Source organism: Electrophorus electricus, chromosome 7, assembly GCF_041902795.1.
Source record: "Electrophorus electricus isolate QZ-2024a chromosome 7, ASM4190279v1, whole genome shotgun sequence".
NCBI classification, from domain to species: Eukaryota; Metazoa; Chordata; class Actinopteri; order Gymnotiformes; family Gymnotidae; genus Electrophorus; species Electrophorus electricus.
Genome location: NC_137503.1, coordinates 4,772,480 through 4,797,500, shown reverse-complemented (window position 1 = coordinate 4,797,500; position 25,021 = coordinate 4,772,480). Strand labels below are relative to the sequence as shown.

The 25,021-nt window shown below is 41.6% G+C and overlaps 1 protein-coding gene across 1 annotated transcript; it reads left to right on the top strand.

Moving 5' to 3' along the window:
* The first annotated feature begins 2,882 nt into the window (after window positions 1–2,882).
* lepr (leptin receptor) lies at window positions 2,883–23,087 on the top strand. Its single transcript, XM_081717991.1, has 18 exons — window positions 2,883–2,955; window positions 3,324–3,563; window positions 4,956–5,079; window positions 6,265–6,452; window positions 8,721–8,866; window positions 9,078–9,219; window positions 12,424–12,693; window positions 13,715–13,823; window positions 13,917–14,146; window positions 14,242–14,393; window positions 14,957–15,110; window positions 15,306–15,388; window positions 15,656–15,857; window positions 16,330–16,533; window positions 18,248–18,325; window positions 18,750–18,843; window positions 21,033–21,108; window positions 21,340–23,087. The coding sequence occupies exons 1-18, from the start codon at window positions 2,883–2,885 to the stop codon at window positions 22,117–22,119; spliced, it is 3,345 nt and encodes a 1,114-aa protein (XP_081574117.1). The 3' UTR covers window positions 22,120–23,087.
* Window positions 23,088–25,021: the final 1,934 nt, after the last annotated feature.

The window sequence follows — 25,021 nt, the reverse complement described above, 5'->3', positions numbered from 1 at the left end:
ATGAATAATAAATAAAATACATTGGATATGACCCTTAAAAGTTACATTTCTTTCATGAAAGGGCTGCACCTGTCTAAAGAATTTAACTTCAGTTAGCAACAGTACATATCAAAAATTGCCTTCAGGTAGTGTTATGTTCTAACAGGTTATACCTTGCATAACTCTGTGTGGGATACAATGTCAGGAAGTGCCTTTGCTGGAATATGGCCATGCATTGCCCTGAGCAGATTTGTCTCCATGCCCTCTGACAAACAGTATACTGTACTGTGAATCTAAATTTGCACTGAATCTTATCTGCAGCATCTGAAAATGAAGGGAAAAAATGAAATGGAATCCATTTGAGTAGTCTATATCACCAATTCACAGAACCAGTAAATTCAGTCGTTACCTTGAGTCTGAAGAGATCATTTGTCTCCTCTGACAGTTGAGGGCAGTAGTTTCAAATAAAACAAATAGTTTGGTTCTTGCAGCTGAATGCTAGCATCTGGAACTAGTATGTGAAGATCATTATTGCCTAATGCCTTAAACAAACCACACCACTGTTTGAACTTACTGAATATTTACAGTGATAAAATTCACTGCTGAGCTGTATTTTGCTGTCAAAGAGTTAAGAACAGAAACAAGGGTTTGTTCTCCATGAGTGAATGACACGACTTCTACTCTTCCCCTTGTGGAGAAAAGGTGTGTGTGGAATCCCCTAGGTGACCTGTCAAAGACCTGCCGTGACCTGTCAAAGAGTCCTTCCCTGATTGACTTTTTCTTTCTCCACCATCTGCAGGTTACCTCCATCTATACCATCAACACAAGAAATGGTGCTGCTTTAAGAATATCACAATGTAAGTATGTAGTATAACTTAGCACAAGAGTTTTCTGGCACAGGGCTGGGGCTCAACTACGCTGCACAGTTCAGTTTTCCCTTGCATACCCAATTCAAGTGCATACCCGATCCATCATACAATTGTCAAACCTTTAATGAGTTTTATCAAGTGTTCCAGAGGACGTAAACTCTTGAAATTGGGCAGGGTAGTGGGGCTCTAGGACTGCAGCTGAAAAGCACAGAGTGTGGATGTTATAGAAAGCATTTTCACTATAAGAAATACAATTGTGATGAGTTAATTGGGTACAACTACTACGTTGCACATCATCCGGCCTTTAGAACAAAATTAATTCACCTGGACATGGTTTCTGCAAGATGCTGAATGGTTTTTGCAAGGAATGTTATACCATAAGAAAATGATTACAGTGTCTAGTTGTTGCAAATTGTTGCAAATAGCCCTTTCCACCTCATCTTAAGGATAGAGTCATGACCCAGGGGCTGTATAGGCCACTGAAGCAATGAAAACCCACGGTAATATTCTTGGAACCATTGATTGAAGATGCTTCTCTTCTAATGGTGCATTTTCAAGCTGGAAGTGTCCATACAAATGAAGACAAACTATCCATGAAGGGATGAACCCTAACCCTGTGCCTAGCAGATATTTGCAGATATGCTATGCTCTTCAGACATTCTTTACTGGGACTCAGGAACCTTAATATGTGCCACGAAAACATTCCCCACACCACCAGACTGCACTGTTAATACCAAACAAGACGTTCCATGGACATGTGGTGCGTGCATCAAAGTCTAACCCTAGCATTCCGCAAAAGGAACCTGAATTCGGTTGCCAGGCAACTTTTTTTTCCTCTCCCCAACAGTCCGGCTTTGATGCTCTTGTACTCACTGGTGCTTTCTAGTTCTTTGCAGACAACCTCAGTGTCCAACGTGATCTGTGGCTGTTGTAGCCCGATAAGTGATGAGTGGAGAGGGAATTCTGCACACCAGTGTTGAATTTGGGAGTGATTTTCCTGTTTGCTTGGCCAAGTTTTCCCATTCAACTTTGATCCCTTTGGTCCTCAAGCTGTTTTTGTCACCTGCACTTGTTTGCCTTTCATTTTTCCGCACCATTCTCACTAAACCCTTTCTTCAGTTCACCAGCTGCGTAGGAGAAGGTAGAACTGGTAAACTTAGTGCGAGCTAAATAAAGGTTGTGAAGGTTGTGGTGTATCTAATATACGAGAAAGTGACTGAAGCCGCTGCTGAAGCCCCAGTCAGAATATGCTGAAACTGATGTCCAAGACTGATTCAGAGTTTACTAACACGGAGCAGGACGAGGAGGCCACAGTGGTTACCATCAAATAAAATAGTGGTAACTGGACACCCGGTTTCTGCAACTCCTGACTGGATGTGTACTGAGTGTATGACGTACTTTTCAGAAAGTGATTCAGAATTTAATTATTGTGTTATTGTGGTTCTAATTTTCTAATTTACTGGTGTCCGTTTATAAAAAATTGGGTTTGTGATTTGTCGGATGTGGCTGCTAAAGTATTATTTGCGGATTTACGAATATTTACGAATATGTACCTTTGACAGTGTTTTATCATGATATGTGGACCTTTCTTTGCCCGTTAGCACTGCATGCACATGATGGGTCAGGTCTCATGGCTAGGTTGAGCTTTCTCTGTTCTCTTTAAATGAGTATGTCTGAAATGAGGATCATTAGCCTAAAAGCCCAGGCTATTTCACTGCATGGGGGTCAAACCAGTAGAGATCCTATTGTGCCTCTGTAGCAGTAAACAGCCTTACGAGGCCCCCCTGGTTCAGGAGCATGCGGATGTGATTCATCGGTGCATCGGGAGACGCGTAGTCTGATTGTGCAGTACATTTGGACTATAGACTGTACCTATGGCCAAAGCAGTCAGGAATTAATGGGCCGTTGGATCTCTGCAGCTTGCAGAGTGACTAAAGAGGTGATGGAGCCCAGTCACAATGTGTGGACACCAGCGCTTTACCACCCCCAGCGCCTGAAACAAGAGTCTGACTCACGACTGCAGTCGTTTAACAGATGCTTTCTATCCTCTCCAGGTTTCTCTGTGTGATTCTGGCTCTCGTCGTGAATCTCATTATTGCTTTACATGGTGAGTGTTTGGCACATTTCAGGATTTCTTTGCATAGCGTGAACATCATGCCACTGATGTCATACTACTCCCTCTTTCTCTTTCCTGACATGTGGCAGTGGTGTGGTCTGCTGCAAACCATCAAACTGTCAGCAGCCCCACCTTAGAAACATATTAGTATTGGATAGGAATGCGGGGGGAGGAGCACAGGAGGTTGGAAAAAAGGAGGACTGTGCTCACTGTACTTGCACCCAGCCTTTAGTTATAGTCATACAGAGATTCTGGTGCTTCATAGAATTTTATGTAGTTTTTAGCACTGAATGTATGTCTAAACCCAATTAAACTTGTGCCGATTGTCCCGTGGAACCTTACCCAAACGTCTTTTTCAGGTGAGGCAGCTTTGAGTCCCGTAGGTGGCTGGCCTGGCGAGTATCAGGGCTTTGAGTGGAGAGCTCAGCTGTGCTGTGAGCTGCGTTCAGTCGGCTCCGGGTTCCAGGCAGAGGTGCGCAGGGCCGGTGCCGACTTCAAGGCACTGAATCAGAGCTTCAGTCACAGCAGGGGCCTCCACCTGTATCAGTGCCACATCCAAAACTTCACAAATGGTGTGGAAGCCTCCAGTGAATCACAAGGTTGGTGTTGACAGTAGCATAGGCACATAGATTAGATTTGACAGTATTTTTTTGCTGTTTTTTCATTTCTTTGGCTTTGATGCAGTTCATTTGTTTGACAAGAAACAGTGTGATGATTCACACATTTTTAATTTTGATAAGTTAATTGATTTTAAAATCATGATTCAGTATAAATTTTAATATTTTGTTTCTAAGTGTTAATAGTCTAAAAAATAGCTGTTTTTTAGAGCTCTTATTATATACTACATGTGGTTTGGCTCATAAAAACACAAAATGTATTTCAAAGCAAAAGATTGTATATACTTATTCAAAATGATATACTTGTTCAAAAAAAGTGATCTTATACAAAATATGTGTGGCTCATGGAGGAGACCTAGGGGAGTATTAATGCTAAATTTTGTTAAACTGCTATGAACATTATTTTTTTTCAGTTATTTTGTAGTATTTTGAAATTTGCACGTGCAGGAATACCAGAAGTAACATGAAACGTTCTTGTTAATGGAAACCAAATTGAATCACAAAATGACCACAGCCACATGCAATCCAAAGCTCTTGCATCATCACCACTTGGGGTTCTTTAGCTATAGTCAAAGAGTCTCATTTGTTTGTTCCCAGCTGCAGGTGGTGAGAACTGGGAATAGAGATTTAATCATCCAATCAATAGGCAGAGGTCATTGTGCATGCTAATTAGTTCCCATTAATCTCCTTGTTCTATCTTTTACGACAATAATTAGAAGCAAATAAATGAATAGCATACTAAAAAACAAAACTGTTGGCGTTTCTTAGCCCGAATCATTTAATAAAGGAAACCCCTTTGCATGTAGAGTGCAGTAAGCCGTAGCTGGTCTCTGCAGTGGGCTGTGGGCTGCTGTCAGCTCCACCAGGCAGGAGCACACCAGGTCCCACCTGTGTAAGGGCCTGGGGTCACAGGCTCCTGCTTGGTTTAAATGGAAGCTGGCGCCACCCCAGAAGCTGGCCGATAGGATGGGAGAGGTGGTCTTATCCACGAAAGGAGCTACTGCGGTGGAAACCGGCTGTGACTGTGTTAGGAGTGAGGCAGCACTTATGGGTTTAAATGTGGGTTAGTTGGATTTAAAGTTTAATGTTTTATCACAACAAAATCCAAAGCTACTCTATTGAGATCCAAAATTTTTGATCTTGTCATTCCCTGAACACGACATTAGGTAACTTTTTACATTTTTAATTTAATTTTATGTTTTTCTTTCAGAGTTTACCTTTTTTTTCCACATAAATGTACACATTGTAATGAGGCTTTGTTTTGACAGGCCTAATTACCCCCGCACTAGCCGTTGGTGTTGCTAATTGCCATGGGCTTTCTCACTGAATGAAGAGACTTAATGAAAGTGTTGTGCTAACTGAATGTCTCTCTAGCAGACTGCTTGGACATCCTGTGCTGGCTTGAAGACAAACAAGCTAACATGATTTGTTATATAAAGCACCACAGAGCTGATGCCACCTCTACCAACCATCTTACTGTTAGCCTGCAGGCTGTAGCGTGAGTTCCTTCTTTCTCCACACTTCCCAGGGGTACTTTTAAGCTACTAGGTTGATGTAGCGTGCAGGTGTATTCATTCTAAGCAAGTTGCTGAGTGAACTGATAGATATTTACTTTTATGGCACTTAGCTGATGTTATTATCCAAAGCGACTTTCAATTATTACTGAATACAGTTCGAGCAGTTGGGTGTTGCTCATGGGCACAGCTTGGCAGTGGCGGGGCGGGCAACCTTCTGATTAAAAGTCAAGTACTTTAACCACTTGTCAAGTGATAAGAGCATAGGCTTAAGTGTGATTTGAGTGTAACCATGGAGCACCCTGAGTGCTGTGGACCTATGAGGGTTTAGGAAAGTGCGTGTGTTTTTTTTCCTTTTTGGCCCAATCAGCGACTACCTCTTTTACAGAGTGCCCGTTTACATCTTTGTTTTGGCTTGCCTTCTTATTGTTTTATTGTTTGACTATTATCACTATAGATGGTATTATTATGGTTATTCTCCTTTTTTTGTTTCCAAAGCACCCTTCTCCCACACTGCCTATTCATCAAATTCAATAGTAAATGGAAATAAGAAAAAACAAGATCAAAAGCCAAAAAACAATTTCTCTCTTCCAGTCCCACACACCCACTACCACACGAGCACAAACGCTGTCCTTACAGTGTGAGCACATTCAGCTTACACAAATGCTTTTAGACCGTTTTAGTGCAAATGCATAAAGATTTTTAAAGTTTCCCCTACTGACATCATAATTAGTGTCTCCTATCAGATTATGTTTCAAACCCCACAGCGGAGATAATTCTTATGATTTCAGGTAAATAATTTATCTGAATTTTTTTTGGTTGTTTTTACTACATTTAGCTGTTTACAAGGACAGCACACATACTCAATAAATGGGAAACAGTCCAGCTTTAATAAAAAGCAACCAATATGACTCAAGGCAAACAGTTCTCTTAACTTAACTGATTGAACTTGATCTTTCAGGCAGTGCTTATAAATAAGATGCTTGTTTTCAGTTCAGTTTTGGGGATTATTTTTGGAATATCTTTTGTATATTTGCATATTTTTTAAATCATTACCAAACCTCGTCACATTGGATGTCTTGCCACCTGTCTATGATTTACCATTTGCTATATGTAGAAGTTGTTATGTTGTTAAAGGGGTAAAAGGTGGTGCTTCCCTCTCGTTCCAGAATGGAGTTGGATTCGCAGACAAGTGAAATGGGTCGCTCTCCTCGATCCCAGTGTTCTGGGGATGGGGCCATCACGTGCTCTGTGACCCTTCATGCCAGCGACGTCTCCTTCTCCCTTGTGGTCAGCGGGTCACTGAATGACCATTCTCTCTTGGCACCAGACATGCACATCAACGTCCATCAGCTATGTAAGTGACACCCGACAAATGACATGAAAATTGCACAGAACAACAATAGTGTCAGTGCTACTTTGCGTTCCTGTAGCATGTAGAGAATGCTAGCAACACCAATAGGTTCACTTCTGTAGTTATACATATGTGTAATCACTCTGGACAAGAGCTTCTACCAAGTACTGTAAATGTATAATGTGAGTTATATGTTTATAGTAGTATAGTCATTAATTTGCATAGTTTGCATGTGTAGAATCAGGAGAAACTTTGCAAAGCATGACATTTTTAGAAGACTTCAGTTTTGTTACTTATTTTATTATGTCCTCTGAAAGTGTTATTTGATCACAATTCCCTACCCAGAGCATTAAGCAGACCATAGCACAGTTTAAAAAATACACTGTATGCTGCTTGGCTGATACTATTACAGTAACCTAAGTTCATTATTGTTTACACCAACCTTGTCAACAGGAAGCTACCATTCATGTATGTAGAAACTGGGAGGAGGCAAAAATTAATTTTACCACCCAGAGAGCTTGCTTGGTTGGTAATGGCCGTTGTTTTTTTTTGGGGGGGGGGGGTGTTTTTGTGTGTGTGTGTGTGAGTGTAGGCAATGAAACGTTGCAGATTAAAAGGTTTGCAGCCTTGATATGTAACCGTTATAGGATGTAAATTTAAAGTTGAAGCATGGAGGAGAAATTACAAATCACAATAGTTTTTTCTTGTGCTTTAAGAAAACTAAACATTTTAGCTTAAAAAATATGAAGAATCAAATGTACCTAATGGTATGTAATTATGACCAGTCACCAGACTGGAAAAAAATGATCACACCAACAGGATATAATATAGCTTTTCATTTTGTCTGTTAAAAATAAAATAAATAAAGTTGAAAATATAAACAATTAAATGACTGATTGAAAGTGCTCTCAGTAGGATCACATTTAATTGCATACACAGTGTTTTGTTCCAGGTGTGGTATGCATTTTAGAGGTCTGACATGTCGTTAAGTGAGTGACAGATTTTACACTAAAATGCTTCTCAAACATTATACACTCATTGCAGGGAGGGAGATGTGTGTTTGATTTGTCCCTGAAACCATGGTGATAGGGGAGATATCCTCTGATAGGAAAACCATTTGTATGCCCGGTATATTTACAAAATCAGCGTTCTTTATGCTGTAAGACGACAGACTAGGTTGCCAACAGCCACTTTCCTATAGAAGCTACTTTTTTTCTACTGCTGAGTTTAGTGAAGGGTGACTGATTAGATGAGATACATGAGAGGTCATTTTCACAGTAAAATCACCAATGTTGGATTAACTCCTAATGGTCTTAAAGGAGGCCAGCAAAAAGCTATGAGTTCTGAGATCAGCACTATAAGAGTTCATTCACCACTACAGCTGGCTAATGATAGCAAAAAGGACAATATATTTGAGTCCATTTATGTACATTTTTGAAAAATGTTTCTCTGTTTAGTGTTACTGGCTCCTGACAGATTATCTATATTTCATCCTCCTCACTGACAAAGTTAAACTGAAAAGTAAATGAACAAAAATATCCAATCAATGCAGTCCTATTCATGTTCAATAAGACAGAAACAGTAGTTGCCTATCTAAGAGAAAGCTAGTGAAGGATAAATTCAGTGAGTGAATGACACTGAGTTATAGTTATTGTGGTTATAGTGTATGTATATTAATTACATAGTTGTAATTAATAAGCTCAGGTGTTTTGACTGTTATTGATATTGCAGTATCAAACTAAATGTTCCTTGCCTCTAATAATTATAGAGTTGTTAAAATTGTTTAAAAAAACAAAATTGTCTTGTTCTGGACATCTATAAATGGAATGAGAAATAATGAGCATCCAGATAGATTACAGCTAGAAGCCAGATGATTACATATAATGATTCAAGAAGAAAAGGCATAGCCTAGCACTCAATATTACAATTCCTAGAATTGTCAGTCAAGGGTGTATTAGCTGGGCTTTTACCCTGAACATAGCTGTTTTATGACACGAAGCTTTTTCTGTCCTATAGTAATATTAAGTCGAAGAAATCACCAAGAGCACAGAAGGAGGTGGAGTTTATGGGAGATCAGAGCGTGCAGCCGCTAGCTGTGGTCAGACTAGAAGAAGTGAAGAATAGCAAACTAAACAGGGGTTTTACCCCAAAGTTTCTAGCAAATTTGGCTATGGCACCACTTAGCCAACGGATCACAATCATACTGAGCATAGCAATCCTGCTTCTGTGTAACATAATTTGTGATATTGATTGAATTACCACCATTCACAGATAAGCCACACCCACCAGTGAACCTGCATTACAATGTGAGCACTGAGGGAGAAGTGATATTTGAATGGAGTGACTCACCCACTAGCCGATATCCACTTAACTACGAAATCCGTTACTCATCCAACACTTCTCTCAAACACTGGGAGGTGAGTAAAATGTCATAAAATCTTAGATCAGTAATAGTCAGATCATTAAGGGTCAGGTGACATGTCTAAAAATATCTGCTCTAGTTTTCCATTCTAGGTAGATCAATGGGTACGATTTGTTGTGATATATTAGCAAGGGTTACTTGTGTACTTGCATTGGTCTTTGAGTCCACAGCCGATCTAAAGGAGCACGCGTATGCTTCTCTGTTAGGTGCTAAAGGTCCAGCATCCGTGGGTGGCTCTGAGCTCCCTCAGTTTCGGAGGCCGCTACGTCGTACAGGTACGCTCCCAGAGGCTGCGTGAGCCGCTGGCCTGGAGCGACTGGAGCCAACCGTTCTACCTGGCACTCGATGGTATGGCCACCGCTGCGTGTTCTCAGCTCACGCTCCTTATGCTTGCTGGCTTTCAGCCTTGTCTTGGGTTCCTGTATTGCAATTATACTGCTACCATTTTGCATTATGGTTTGTGTTATGTGGTGTGCCCTTGATAAAAGGTACTCTTTTTACCAAAGTGATTTGCACTTGTTGGAATCACAAGAATGATTCATGAAAACACCCAGAAAGTCTCAAATATCTGAGAGAGCTAAATTACATATATTATATACATATAATATACATATATATTAGCAAATTATTGTTCAGCCCTAGTCTAGTATATTGTGGCTAGATGGCTGTATTACTGTGCAAAGTTCTTTAAAACCTGCTAGCATGGCTAAGATTAAAATTACAGAGACTGTACTAGCTTAGGTAGTAGGTTTAACATTTTAGTAAAGTCATAGACATAGGCCATAGGTTCAAAATGCAAATGTAAAACATAAGTGTAAAGTAATGAAAAATATTCTGAAGGCTCAAAGAATAACTCTTACTGCATGTTACCATCTTAGTGCAAAAGTGATGTGGCTATAACTCAGCAGGGTATTTTAAGCAGCTTTCTGCCGTTTTGGGCTGCCATGGGCGCTGTCTTGACTGCAGAACTTTCTTTGTTGAGCCCCCCGAATATAAAGCAGGCTATTGTAGATTAATTAATCTGACCACTCAGTGCTGTCCTGCTGATGGACAAAGCTCCACTTGGCTCTGTTATTATTCATCCATAGCCCCTCTGAACTGAACATTCTATGAATGAGATTTCTTTGTTAAACTTTCCCTTGGGCTTCACAGAGTCCCATGTGTGCGTGTGTGTGCGTGTGCGTGCGCGTGTATGCTCGTGCCTGTGCATGTATCTGCGTGTGTGTGCGTGTGTCTCTGTGCTTTCACATGCCAGCAAAATATTTTAAGTGGTTTGCAGGAGTTAAGTGTGTTCATACCCAGACAGCAATAATTAATGTTTCAATAATGACAAAGAATTTCTTATCAAGGATCTCAAGGGTAACCTGCCACACACAGACGTAGAGCAACAGAGTGACTCACTCTATACTTAGAAAATATCTTCATAAAATGACAACTTGAGTGAAACAGTGCAAATGAAGCCTTGCAGTGTTTCTGAATTCTAAGATTAACTGTAGTTTATACACGCGCAGGTTCTCTCTCCCACTTCAACCCCCCCACACACATACCACACACACATACCACACACAACGGTTTTTATTACCTTCATGTCTATTGACCATTTCTAGATGGATCCTTCTTCGTTGCTGTGTCTGTGCCTTTTGACACGACCACCCACATAACCCCACCAACTCTGATTCACTCTAAAGAAGTGTGCGTGCACTGCCTTTAGAATGTCGCACAGACAGTCCATAAGTAATAGACATTATTAAATTAACAGTTTTTCAGACTTTCATTGTTATTCACGGCACATACTTCAAGGTTTAGGTCGTAGACGTTTTCCACCCTCACTTCATCTAAGAGTCAGATATGACGGAAACCTAGATAAGCCTAGATAATCAACCACAAGGGTGTTAAACCCAGACTTTATTTGGAGGTCCATATTTGACAACCACTACTCCAGCCTCTAGCTCATTGTACTTGAAATTACTATGATAATAACTATGGAATTAAAGTGCAGAATGTGAAGATTAATTTGAGAGAATTAACATTTATATCAAGTTGAAATGTTATACAATAATTATTTTCTTTAAGATTAACATAATTCTTTAAGATTAGCACAAAATGTTCAGTACCTGGTTGCAAATCCTTTTAAGTCAATGACTGACTGAACTTGTACCATTCAAAATTAATTGAAAAATATATTTTTATAGGGCTTTTTACAACAGGCTTTGCCACCAAGCACATTTTGCATGAACTCAGGACATACTTAACCTTGAACTAAAGTTGATAGTCTGCTTTACCTGCTTTTAAAGTCATTGTTTCATTTCAAATTCAGAAACTGTCTCACTGTCCAGTTACTTATACACTGCACTCTATATACATTGCTGTGCAGTACCTTCACAGACAAATAGCCTCTAGTCCTAACCCTTCACAGGGTTAAGATTGATCGTGAACCAGATTTAAAGCAGTAGTTGTATGAATAAACATTCAGAAACACTGCACTAGTTATAACAGTATGTCACAAAATGCAAAGGACACACAAATTGCTGTTTTCCAGCTAAAATTTCCATATGAATAAATGTGAATGGTCCATTAAGCGAGTTACCGGCAGATCCATTCTACTGTGTGTGTGAGATGCTTTTCGCTGGTATAAACTATCCGCCCATATTAAGAGTTAGGTATTTCACTGAGTACTTTTTTCTTAGTAAGCTAGTAGGATTATAGTGCTTTTGTCAAATGCTTATTAAGTTTAGTCACCATGGCAACCGAAATGGAAGGCTACAGTGTGCTCACTTGAGGGGGCAAAACAACCCAAAGAACCAACCCTCAAAACAACCAACCCTCCCTACTTGTATACCTGCAGGTCCCAGGTGCCTAGCTCCACTCAGCGTTATTTAGACTGTTTCTGTGTCTTCATTAATGGACTACACTTTTATAAAACTTTTTTATTTATTTAAATTGTTTTTTTTGTAACATCAAACATACCAGGAATGGTGCTGCTGCTTCCTGTAAACCTCCCCCAAACAACATTCATTATGTTGCTAATGCTACAAAATCTGAAGTAAAATACACGTGCAGCCCTTGTGAAGCACTAATGAATATGCCAGGCAGGACAAAGAACTGCCATACCCCGAAATGAGGAGGATTAGGAGTGCCTGCATTCTCTCTGATCATCAGAAATGGCATCAGAAACAGTTACGATATCCTACTAGAGGCTGCTTGATAGAGGAGCACTCACATGTGGAGTTGCGCCAGGTTTTCCAGCATTACATGAACAGCAACAGGGATCCGGGAAACCTTTTTACAGGGGTGCATTGAGCTTTGAATAAGCTGGCTAACTGGAGAAGTTAGTTTTGTGCAGACGTTGTCTGTAGACTAGAGGAATGTGTTTTCCATGCCTCAATTTCAAGTCCTTGCACAAGACCTCAAACTTACTTTTTCACACCATGGTGGAATGGCATCTTTGAGAGAAATCTGGTCTGTTTGATCATGCTAAAAAGCTGATCTGTAAAGCCAGAGCCAATATAAACTGCACGTCTTCTTTTCTTTGTTTTTCCCACACCTCAAAAGTGAGCTACATCCCTACCGAGGTGCTCACCAGGCCCGGGGATGAAGCAACTGTGTATGGAGTGCTTCACAACCATGGCTGGGCGGCCAGCGAGGTGGTGTGGATGCTGAACGGTCAGGTCATCCCAGAAAGCCAGTACAAAGTGGTCAACACCAGGGTCAGCGCAGTCACCGTCAGGTCAAAAGATCCAGGATTTGATACTCTGATGTGCTGCCTCTCATGGGGGGAGAAATATAAGTGCAGCATCGCGTACGCCAAAGTCTACACCGAAGGTGAGACGCGGCCTTTGTCCTGTCTAAACCACATCTGCTGTGTGCACAATTATTAGGCACGAGAGCATTTTGACCATGTCATCATTTTAATGCATATTCTCCAGCTCCACTTCGACTCAGATGCCAGCAGTGTGGAGGTGGGGTAGTGCTATGGCCTGGTATTATTAAAGATGAGCCAGTTGGACCTTTTTTGGTTGAAGATGGACTCAAAATCAACTCCCAAACCTACTCCCAGTTTTTAGAAGACACTTTCTTCAAGCAGTGTATAGCATGTATCGAAGTACTCCACTGCGTGGCTAGCCAGTAAAGGCCTTAAAGACGAAAAAATAATGACATGCCCCCCTCCTCACCTGACCTAAACCCTATTGAGAATTTGTGGTCCCTTCTTAAATGGGAGATTTACACTGAAGGAAAACAGTACAGTTGATTGTCAACAGATTACAAAACTGACAGACTTCCGACTGTTATTGAAAAGAAGGGTGGCTATATTGGTCACTTTTTAAAAAAATGTTTATTTGTAAATGTTTAGTTGTTTGTTTAATATTCTCACTGTAAAAGATGAAAATAACAAGTGAGATGGGAAAATTTACATTTTTCATTTAGTTGCATAATAATTCTGTACACTAATAATAATACTGGGCACTAATAGTTGGCCAGTAATTTTGCACACATGGATAAAAAAAAAGCCAAAACCTCACTTGTACATTCTTAAATATTCGGTTTTGGGGTTTATTAATATTTTGGATTGTGTGAGAGCACTGTAGTTCAATAATAAAATGAATCCTCAATAATACAATTTACCTAATAATTGTGCACACAGTGAAGTTTATAAGGTTCATTGATGTCATTTATGCTCTTTTGCTATAAATGAAAAGTTATAAATAGGATTTTAGTGCATGAATATCTTGAAAGAGATTCAGTTTTGCCTGGTTCAGATAGAAGAATGGGATATTACTTTGTTCTGTCCTTTTTCTAGAGACTGCTGTAAATATTGAAGAGTTTCTTGTGCATTTATTTTCAGGACTTTTTGATGCAAACATAACATGTCAGTCTGATCAGCGGTTAAGAGATGATTCCATGACCTGTAAGTGGAATAAGAGTGCATGGGCTGTGGTTCGATTCCTGTACAGGTATGAAGGATCGTACCCTTCTCTCCTGATCGTTAACCTGGCTTATTGTATTGAAGAAGTCGTCATTTGTGTTAACTCTGTTTGCTTTTTTAGAAGCTATAAGAAAATGTGTGAGGAGATACCACATGAGGAACGTTCCATGGCCCAGATGGGGGAGGAGTCTTTGTCCGGGGTGGAGGAGTGTCCGGACGGAGCGGGGGACTTTCGTGAGTGCACCCTCCGGGGCCTGAGCCTGTTTTCCTGCTACAGGGTCTGGCTGGTGGTGGAGGGGGGGCATGGCAAAGTGAGGTCCCTCCCTGTTTTTGTATCGCCTGTTGAAAACGGTGAGTGTTTAAAGTATCATAAAAAGGCTCAATTTACCCTCACGTAAATGGAAGCCCTAAATGACGATATTTGCGTTTCAATCTCTGTCCTCCAGTGAAACCATCCCCGCCCTCAGACCTGACAGCAGTCACATGGCCCAACAAAACGCTGAGTACAATGTGGAAACGTCCCTACCTGCCTGTGTACCACCTGCAGTATGAACTACGATACGTCGCCTCCCAGGAGGTAGCAGATCTGCAGTGGAAGGTGGGTGGAGGTTTCTGGTAGGGTTATCTCATATGGATGACCCAGGAATGTACAAAAATGTGATTACCTCCACAAATGTAAAAAAAAAAAAAAAATTGTATAGAACCTCTGTAAGACTTCCGCTACTCCACCCATTAACCCCTGATGCCATCGTCCATCGCGCTGTTTCATGCAAACATTGCCCAACCCTAGTTTCTCAAGGCCGAGGCCTCAGCTGGGCTTTGGACACAAACAGAGTGGCAGCGTTTTGAGTGCACATGTCCTGTATCGTAATCCGCCAGCAATCGAGCAGAGGTGCATGCATCGCTATAGTTGGGTTTGACCTGTACCTGCTGTGGCTGTGTAATGGATGTACTTTGAGCTCAGATTGAAATGATGACCAACCTCAGTATTTTACAACAGACGGGCTATTTACAGAACCGGTCAACCTGAGCTGTTTTGTGGTTCAGTTCATTTACTGCCAGTTGTATTAGGAAGAAAATACCTTATGGTCTGTCATCAGATGAGTTTTTGGTTTGCAATTTTATATTGCATTTATATAATTCCAGATTTCTCTTTCCCAGATTTTTGGTCCTGTCTCTGAGCCGTGGGCTGCTGTTCTGGTCCAAGACCCATGTGTTCAGTACAAGGTTGAAGTACGCTGTCGAAGATTTGAAGGCTCTGGTTACTGGAGCGACTGGAGCGAGTCTCATATCTCCTCAGTTTACAGTTCTAAAGGTGAAGTTCTCCTGTGTGAAGAAATAAATTTTAGTAAGAAATGTTCTGCACTGTTTTCTCTGTGGCGCTTCAACTCATAACCCTGATATGACAAGTTCTGCTTGATAGATACTTCTGTTGCAAGAGTCCTTTGCCACTTTTAGATCCATATAAATGATTGTTGCTTCTAAGGGGATATTGTCTGGTTGTTTGTAGCACCAATGATGGGGCCAGATTTCTGGCGAGTTATTCAGGAAGACAATGCAGGGAATTTCACAAACGTGACTCTGCTCTTTAAGGTAAGACTTGGATCCTGCTTCTGATTGACTATTCCCTGAGCGTGTTTGCTCCGTAAATGAGAAGGGCTTGGAGGTTGTCGGTACAATACCTCAAACGTTTTAATGAACAATGTCTACAAAAAGCAAAAATATAGCAGTAATAAAGTGTACAGTCAAAATTGTTCTTGGCTATAGTCTTGATCAATTAATGGTGCTTGTGTTTTTTGCAGTGAGGTTATTTTTAAAATAATGGTTGGTAAATCAATTTTTTTCCCTAATGTCTTCTAGCCGATCCCAGCAGCGGACCCAGAACGTTGTGTGCTTGGACTCGTTGTTCTACATCAGGCCTCTGGGGGCGCTGTGTGGTCAGATGACATAGACCTTGGCTCATTTTACACATTCCACTGGAAAGAAGATGTCCATACCATCACTGTCATGTCTCATAACTCTTTAGGCTCCTCAGGCAAGAATAGTAACTTGACCCTTGTGCGTTCCTAATGTTATAACATTAATTCCATTGACAGGGACCTATTAACAGCATTACCAACTCTTAAGCAAATCGCTCTAGCTAATGAGAAGGAATATTTTTTAAATTGTGCCAGAGCTTTTAAAAATGTTTACATTTTTTTTTTGCTTGTGTGCTTCCAGTCTTGTTCTGTTCTATTTTTTTTTGCTGTCCTATTACATATTTTCATTTATGGTTAATTACTTTGATGGAAAGCTGTTTGTTGTTTTGATACAGAGGCTTGTCTATTAGATTATAAAGCATGCCACATTTCCTGTAATAGGGAGAGCAGAAAAGCCTTTGTTGCAGTTATTAGATGTAGCCTTCAGAAATGCACTGTTATAGTGTTCAGGGGTAGGCTGTTGTCATGGTTTCACACCCATGTCTTAAGTGTTTGGTTCGGGTGAAAACGGCAAGGCCTGTGCCGCCCCACTGAACTTTCGGTTCCCGTCTTCAGGACGCTGCGTGCGCTGGTTCCGCGCAGTAGCCAATGCTACCTGTGTGTCTCTCTCCTGGGCCCTGGTGTCTGAACAGCCCTCGCCATTTTCCTTCGTTATCGAATGGGTGGAGCTGAAGGAAGTTGCTGGGCTCGACGGTTCATTGGCTGGGAGCATCGAGTGGCTCCGAGTCCCACCCACCACCAGGGAGCTCCAAGTTTGCCGTATGTTTACAGCCTGCACATTACTCTGTTCCTTTCTCTTCTTAATCACTCTTTCTCTATCAGCAACATATCGATAAAGTTCAGATATCGTCAAGAGTTACAGATGATTAGGAGCTGAGTGTTGTGTTTGACGTATACTGTATATTTAGTGAAATGTTTCAGAAATCAGCCATAACCTTAGTCACTGACAGGTGAAGTAAATAACACTGATTTACCTCATTACAATGGCCCCTCTCAAAGTTTTGGATATATTTGGCAGCAAGTGAACAGTTTTTGAAGTTGTTGTGTTGGAAGCGGGAAAAATGGCTAAGCATAAGGACCTGAGTGACTTAGACATGGGCCAGACTGTGATAGCTAGATGACTGGGTCTTGTAGGATGTTTCTGCTTTGCAGTGCTTAATACCTACCAAAAGGGGCCAAAGGAAGGACAACCAGCGAACTGGCGAGAGGGTCATGAGGTGGATGGGGAGTGAAGGCTAAGCCATCTGGTTCAATTCCACAGAAAAGCTACTGTAGCACAAACTGCACAAAGTTTGCAGAACACACAGTGTAGCCTATCGCATCTACAGACCAGTCAGAGTGCACGGACACACCATTGTACACCAACGAAAGTGCCTACAATGGGCAAAACCGAACAATGGATCAGTGGAAGAAGGTGGCCTGGTCTGATCAGTCATGTTTTCTTTTACATCCAGTGAAAGGCCAGATGCGACTGTATTGCTTAATTGGGGAAGCAATAGCTCCAAGATGCATTATGGGAAGGCAAGCCAGTGTGATGCTCTGGGCAATGTTCCACTAGGAAATCCTGGGTCCTGGCATTCATGTGGATGTTACTTTGACACGTACTACCTACCTGAACATTGTTGCAGACCAAGTACACCCCTTCATGGCAACAGTATTCCATAATGGCAGTGGATGATTTCAGCGGGGTAACGCATCCTGTCACATGGCAAATTTGCAAAAAATTGTTCAGCAGTGTTTTAAGGAACACGACCAAGGTGTTGAATCTTAAGTTGGGGTGGAGCAAATTCCGAATAAGGTGTTCAGCGAATCTTTAAATTATTTGTTTTTGGTAAGAAAGAAATGTCAAATGACTGGTGTTTTTCTTTGAAGGGAGGGGGTTGAGGCATATGGTTCAGGCTGCCTGCCAGTTTACATACAGTGACCTGTTGGTATGGTAACACGTTCCGGACTTTTTAAAATTCAAATGCGAATTAGAAAATTATGTTTAAACTGTGTATTCACAATTGCTATATGCAATTTGCTATATTATGTGCTATATGCTATTATGTGCACTGTACTATGAAGAATACCTTTTGGTAAGTAAAGTAAGTAAAGCAGTGATCGTTCTGCCATTATCTTTAAGAGATGGTTAAAATGTGCACTTTTATGCAGAACATTTAACCAAACATTGCCTTTTTGCAGTGTGGCATAAAGGCAACTGTATGAAACATGTTAAAAATGTGTATTCTGATCATGATAAGGATTTCTTTCATATTTGTGGGTTTAGCATAAACATTTTACAAAACAGTATTGATTAAAAAAATTGTGAGCTTGTGAGCAGTTGTGTTGTCATGAGGGAGTCCTGCAAAATAGTAGGCAGGTGGGTTTGAGGTTACAGCTGATTGGTGTTTCTGTGTGTGCTTGTGTGGAAGTTCCTCTTCTGAATGGAAACATTTCTCAGTAGTCCCAATTTTGGTGATGCTTCCCACAGAACATTTAGACGGTGTGGAGGAGTTCCGACTGTCCCCCGTGTTTGCGGATGGAGAAGGGGAGCCAGTGACGTGCAGAAGTACGCCTGCACACTTACGTCTTATGAAACACCCAGTAATATGCTCAACAATACAAACCTTGCAGAGAATTTTAAAAACTGGCTCAAAAACTGTCCCTGCAACTGTTGCAATACAGATTTCTAAATGTGTTACAGATGAGTTCTACTGTGTTGAATTACAGATATATGAGTAATATTTCTCACACTATTAAGTTTTCTTTATGACCTGACAAGGTCTGACCCTACTGTAGTGTGAACACTCTGTAAGTATATAGGAGAATGCTGCAGAGAGACGTGATGTTCATGACTACTGAACTGTTCAGGACAACTGAACTGTTCAGGACTACTGAACTGTTAAGGACTATTGAAATGTTGAGGACTACTGAACTGTTCAAAACTGCTAAACTCACCATTAAAAGTGCTTAGCTTGAGTGTTGTTTCACAGTTCCACAGAATGACCCTGCCGCCTACATGCTTCTGTTGATCATTGCCTTCCTCTCCGTCGTGTTGCTAGTCACCCTGATCGTCTCACAAAACCAGTAAGTTTTCCACATAAGAAGTCCTAGCACTAGTCCGAGTGCAAGTATTATTTTTGTATTTGATTTAAAAAAAAATGGATGAAATGTAGCCTGAAGTAAAATCAGTTTCTTGGGCCTATGTCTGAAAAGTGAGGCCTTTCATTGTGTTCTGGCATTTAATATTACCAGCCTAGTCTAGTCCACTTTTAGTGTGCACATAAACATCCACAGCCCTGTCTGTCGGGAAGCCTCGGATAAAGGCTGCAGCAGGTCGGAGCAGTCACTGGATGATTGTTATTGATCGAGTTCAGCTTTGATGGGCATGACGAAAGGGGATGGCAGCGGGGAAGTGTGCTGATGGTTGGCTGAGTGTGAGCTTAGCAGAGGCAGGCAAGAGAACGGACAGAGGAGGACAGACTGGAGAGTCAGTAACGTAGGGAGGAGGGCAGGGCGGAGAGTCAGAGTAATGTAGGGAGGAGGGTAGGGCGGAGAGTCAGAGTAGTGTGGGGAAGAGAATGGGGCGGAGAGTCAGAGTAGTGAGGAAGAGAACGAGTCCGAGTAATGTAGGGAAGAGAACGAGTCAGTATTGTAGGGAAGAGAACGAGTCAGAGAGTCAGAGTAATGTAGGGAAGAGAATGGGTCAGAGAGTCCGAGTAATGTAGGGAAGAGAATGGGTCAGAGAGTCCGAGTAATGTAGGGAAGAGAACGAGTCAGTATTGTAGGGAAGAGAACGAGTCAGAGAGTCAGAGTAATGTAGGGAAGAGAATGGGTCAGAGAGTCCGAGTAATGTAGGGAAGAGAACGAGTCAGAGTATTGTAGGGAAGAGAACGAGTCAGAGAGTCAGTAATGTAGGGAAGAGAACGAGTCAGAGAGTCAGTAGTGTGGGGAAGAGAATGGGGCGGAGAGTCAGAGTATTGTGAGGAAGAGAACGAGTCAGAGTAATGTAGAGAAGAGAACTGGTCAGAGAGTCAGTAATGTAGGGAAGAGAACTAGTCAGAGAGTCAGAATAATGTAGGGAAGAGAACGAGTCAGAGTCAGAGTAAAGTAGGGAGGAGGGCAGGGCGGAGAGTCAGTAACGTAGGGAGGAGGGCAGGGCGGAGAGTCAGAGTAACGTAGGGAGGAGGGCAGGGCAGAGAGTCAGAGTAACGTAGGGAGGAGGGCAGGGCGGAGAGTCAGAGTAGTGTGGGGAAGAGAATGGGGCAGAGAGTCAGAGTAGTGTGGGAAAAGAACGAGTCAGAGAGAGTAATGTAGGGAAGAGAACGAGTCAGAGAGTCAGAGTAATGTAGGAAAGAGAACGAGTCAGAGAGTCCGAGTAGCGTAGGGAAGAGAACGAGTCAGAGAGGGAGTTGGTGTGACAGGGAGGAGAGCAGAGTGGAGAGAGTGTTGGGGGCACAGTGCAAGTAGCTAGACTTGTTCAAGGGGATGTGCGTCATGAGGTGGACCTGAGCTCTGGCAATACGTCTGATTACTGGGCCTGGTACTCTCAACAAACAGCTAAGCTTACTGTTTATGTGCATCCCTTAAGAGATTTTTGTGCATCATCTGTTATGTAGAGTTGCAGCTTCGTGCTAGTAAATTACATGAAGTCTACTACTGTACATAGGCAATGAAAAGAGCCATAAATGAGTTGAATATGTCAAACGAATGTGCTTTGAAAGTGTGGGTCTCTGCTCCTTCTGACTGTACTGATGTTCATTCATGTGTAAGATGGTTCACCTTGTGAGTTTTTAGATATTCCTAGGCCTGGGGCCAGGGATAGCCTCTCACGGTGAAGGGGCACATCCTAGTGGAGCCTCACGGTATTGCATGACATGACTCATATGAAATGTTTTAATCATAATTGAGGCAAATTATCAAACCCATTTTGCATTAGATTTTCATCAGGTAACACTCTAAAGGTTTTTTATCATTCTGAGACCTCACCAGTTCATAACTATGCTTTTATTTTGTTGAGAAAAATACTGATGTCATGGCCAGTGTGTGACAGACCTAAGTTGCAATACCACATATCAGCCTGAGACTGCATAACCCAGAACAAATGTGCAGTGTGTAAGAGAAGATTGGTTAGCAGATAGTGACAGATATGTCACTAGCTAACAGAGACTCTGAGCACCATTCTAATATCATACATGTTGTACCTTACTGTGAGTTGGAAATTGATACCTAATAAGTTTGTTTTTTCTAAGTGTCATAATTCCTTAACATTCCAGAATGAAGAAGATGATCTGGAAAGATGTCCCGAATCCTAACAACTGCTCTTGGGCCAAGAGAATGGATTTCAGAATGGTCAGTTGCTGTTGAAAGTAAAACATGTCAAACTTTCAGTGCATTGTTGCTGTGAAGGAAACATACTGTTCTTGGATACATTTTTGATTTTTATGCTTCAGGTTACTTACTCTATTAATATTTTCTTATAGCAGTTATGTAATAGAAAAAAAAGGTAACTGACTGAATGTCTCTCTACTGTATCAAAATGACAAACACATGTTGATGCTGAACCATTTGTGTTTCTTGTAGCTGGATGGCACAGAGAATGTGTTCGGTCATCCAGAAAGCCTTACTGCGTGCCCACTTCTGCTGATCTCTGAAAGCATCTGTGAAGTGGAGATAGTGGAGAAACCCCCCCTCCTTGCGTTGGACAAGGAGCACGAGCAGGAGAACCTCCTTTTCATGGAAAGCAGGAGAGACAATCTGACGACAATGGATGGGTCACTGGAGCCCCTCTCGCTGGACGTGTCCACCGCGGCCGCCACCCCGGAGACGTCTGGCCAGTCGTCTGTGACGTACTCAGCCGTCCTGCTTTTTGATCAGCCGGTACTTCTGATGAAGCAGCAAAAGAGTCTGAGCAGCTCCAGCGACGAGGGCAACTTCTCCGCCAACAACTCGGACATCTCAGGCTCCTTCCCTGGAGGCCTCTGGGAGCTTGAGAACCCTTCTGGATCTGATGGCACCAATCCTCGCAACTCCTACAACTCGGTGGAAGAGTTCTCAGAAATTTCAGAACAAGAGGATGAAGCTTTGGAGAGCAAACAGGTGGCCAAAGAGCTCTACTATCTGGGAGTGAATGATGAGGAAGAGGAGAATGAGGATTGTGAGGAAGAAGGAGAGGCAGGGGTGCACAATCACATGGATCGAAGAGCGGGGGGTGTCGATTCCAGTCCTCAGTTGGGAAGCGAGGATTCCAGCACCTGTGATTCCAATTATACATCCCAGAGAAGCATTCCTCTTTATCTGCCTCAGTTCCAGACTGCAGCCATTAAACACCTCAGAGAGACTGTGGAGAACAACACCCTCTAGCTGTGATAGGAGTAGTGGTCTCTCTACTCTAGATGGAAATGATATCACAAGATATATTTTGCAAACCATCTACCCCCAAAGTGGGGGGTAGAATTAGAATTAGATTGTGTAATTTCTTCCTTAACCTCGTTCCTTACAAGTAAATCAGATAAAACATCTTTGGATCAGATAAACTAGTGAAAGACTTTGATAAACTAGTGAAGGACTAGTGAAATTGGATCACCTAATTTTTGTTCTAAAACCCACTTTGTTGTGGTTATCTCACCATATCCTTCTTCTGACCTTAAATCTAAGTGGAACTTTAGATGAAACAAGCCAAACATTTGCTGGATCAAGCTGTGTGTGTGTTGAACAGTGCCTGGATCAGACTATACCTGTGGACTGAACACAGTGTGACTGTGAATGTCAAACTGAAGGTTGAAGCTGAACCTGTGATTACTGGAATCTGCTGCTGTTCATCCTTGTCTCTTGGGTCGCGTCTCATGCTTTGAAAGGCCGAAGTAAAACTTGGAATTATTGACTGAAGTAAGTGCTTTGATGGAGCAGAAAAGAGGACACTTCTCAAGCATTACAAACACAGGAATATTCTGCTTTAGCAGACAGTATTTTCGGTGCTTTTGTTATAAACAAGTGCAATCTGTGCAGGTTAAAATGATTCAAAAGGCATGCAGAAATCCACAGAGACTATAACTGTGTGACGGATATTCCTGTATTTACATTTGAATACAAATGTCTATTTTATCGTTGATGTTTACATTCTAAGAAAACTCAAGCATTGAGTGTGAAATGTCTGTCTATTTTCACTGTCTGACATTTTGTATTGCCAACAGTTTATGATGACCACTGAATGTTACTGACAGTGATGCAGTCTACTACAAATGTTATAATGGGACTAAAGAATGTTTGTACAGTGTATAAATATTTCCTGTCTATTTTTTGGTCAGAATAAACTATTTATTGCAAGCACTGTCCATCACTGCACAGTAAGTTTCTATTCTTACTTAAACTGTGTTCCAGCTGCAGGTGTACTCCTCTTATCTAGATATGGACTCTTCTGTGTTTTAATTTCAAATGGTTTATACCTTGTGGCGTTTTAGGTACATTACCTTTAAGAAGCAGAAAGATTGAGATGCCCAGGTGTTCCTTGTGAGAATCAGAGCATCATCCCCCCATGCGGGAGTCTGTACCATGGTGGGGGCGTGGAAGGACGCCCGTAACATGTTGAACAGTGGCACGGCACAGTGGATACGCGCTAATCCCCGATGGGGTACACAGAGAGGGAGAGCCCAACCTCACCTTCACCTTTCCAGGCTGAGAGAGCCTGGGGTACAGAGGTAAAGGAACGCATGAAAGGGCGTGCGTGACTCGTGCTTGAAAGGGTGTTTTCAAGGCTCGGCTCGAAACACCATGCTTTGAGTCTCATGGAAGGTAAGCATTGAGACTATTCTCTGTCCTGGCTCCCAGATGGTGGTATGAACTTCCACTGGCTGTCCAGACAAAAGAGTCCCTTGCTGTCTCCAAACACAGACTGAAGGCTTTTTTTAATTGTGGAATATTTAGAATGACCATTGATCCTGCATCTGTTGTGTAACTGAAACTCTAGAACGTATAGTTGGAAGTTGTTTGTTATTGTACTTATAGTTGTCTGTTATAGAGCTTATGCTTGTTTCACACTTCTAGGCATCAGCATTGATCCCTGTATTTCAACAGTATTCTAGTTCAATGTTATCTTGAACTGTTAACTCTAACCTACTGTACAGGCTAGGATACATTCAATGAGTAAATGACAAAGCACTTTTATAAGTCTCTCTGGATAAGAGCGCCTGCTAAATGCCGAAAATGGAAATGCAATGTAAATGTGTAAAATGCAGGTGGATTTTGCAAAGCTGAATATCTTAAGTCTAATGTCTATTCCACATCTGTATATGCCATGAATGTTGATGTTGATGGATGTCAGCATGTTATGTTGCCACAGTGTTTGATGCCGTGTCGTCTTTCGGATCATGCCACACCTGGAGCCATGCTTTTACTTGGAACTGAAGGTACAAAAAATCTCAAACACCACATTGTGTGTAATTGTGATTACTTCAACGTAAGTGATTTCACTGTTTGGATTGACAACAGGACAACTAACCATCATTTGACAGCTATTGAGTCAGTGTGATGTTGACTTAAGTTTGATCTCAATGAGAAAGTGTCTCGCACTGCCTTGATCTCACCCATAGATGGCGATCTAACACCATTATGTTGAGAGGTGAATAAATACCATTTGACTAGTTGCTATGTGCTATAATACTGAACATTTTCCCCCAGTAATTGAGTTCCATTGCATCTATACAATATCATTTGTGGTCTCTCAGCAGTAAAATATTTAGCTGGCTCATATGTGTTAGTGTATTCCTATTCCTGAACTCATGGTCATATTAGTCACATTCCCAATGTAACTGATGTAGATGTAAATGTAGATAAAAGCTCAACTCACTCCAAGGAGCTGATGAGTCTGTGATGAGGGTCCTAAATCAAACCCGCTGTAGTACTGGGCTATTTACATACCCTTACATGTGACTAGATGTTTGTGCACACATTAATTACATAAAGTTAAGCAGGCCTCACCTGTCCGTCTCTGTTTTCTCTAATCCCTACAGTAAGTCTGCCAGCTGGATCTGTGCCTGGAATTGTTAAGAAAAAAAGTGACCTTCAGTTCAGCTATTTTAGGTGCTAGTACATGTACACTGTTTTAAACGGGATCGAAAAAGTCGTGAATGTACACGATATTTCATCAGTGTGGAGTGAAATAAAGCTTGTGGATTTATGGTGTGTATAACGCTGTCACGGGAGGCTGTAGATGCTCCCTTGCCTGCTTCTCTTGTGCAGTTTCAGAGGACACTTATCCATGTCTGAG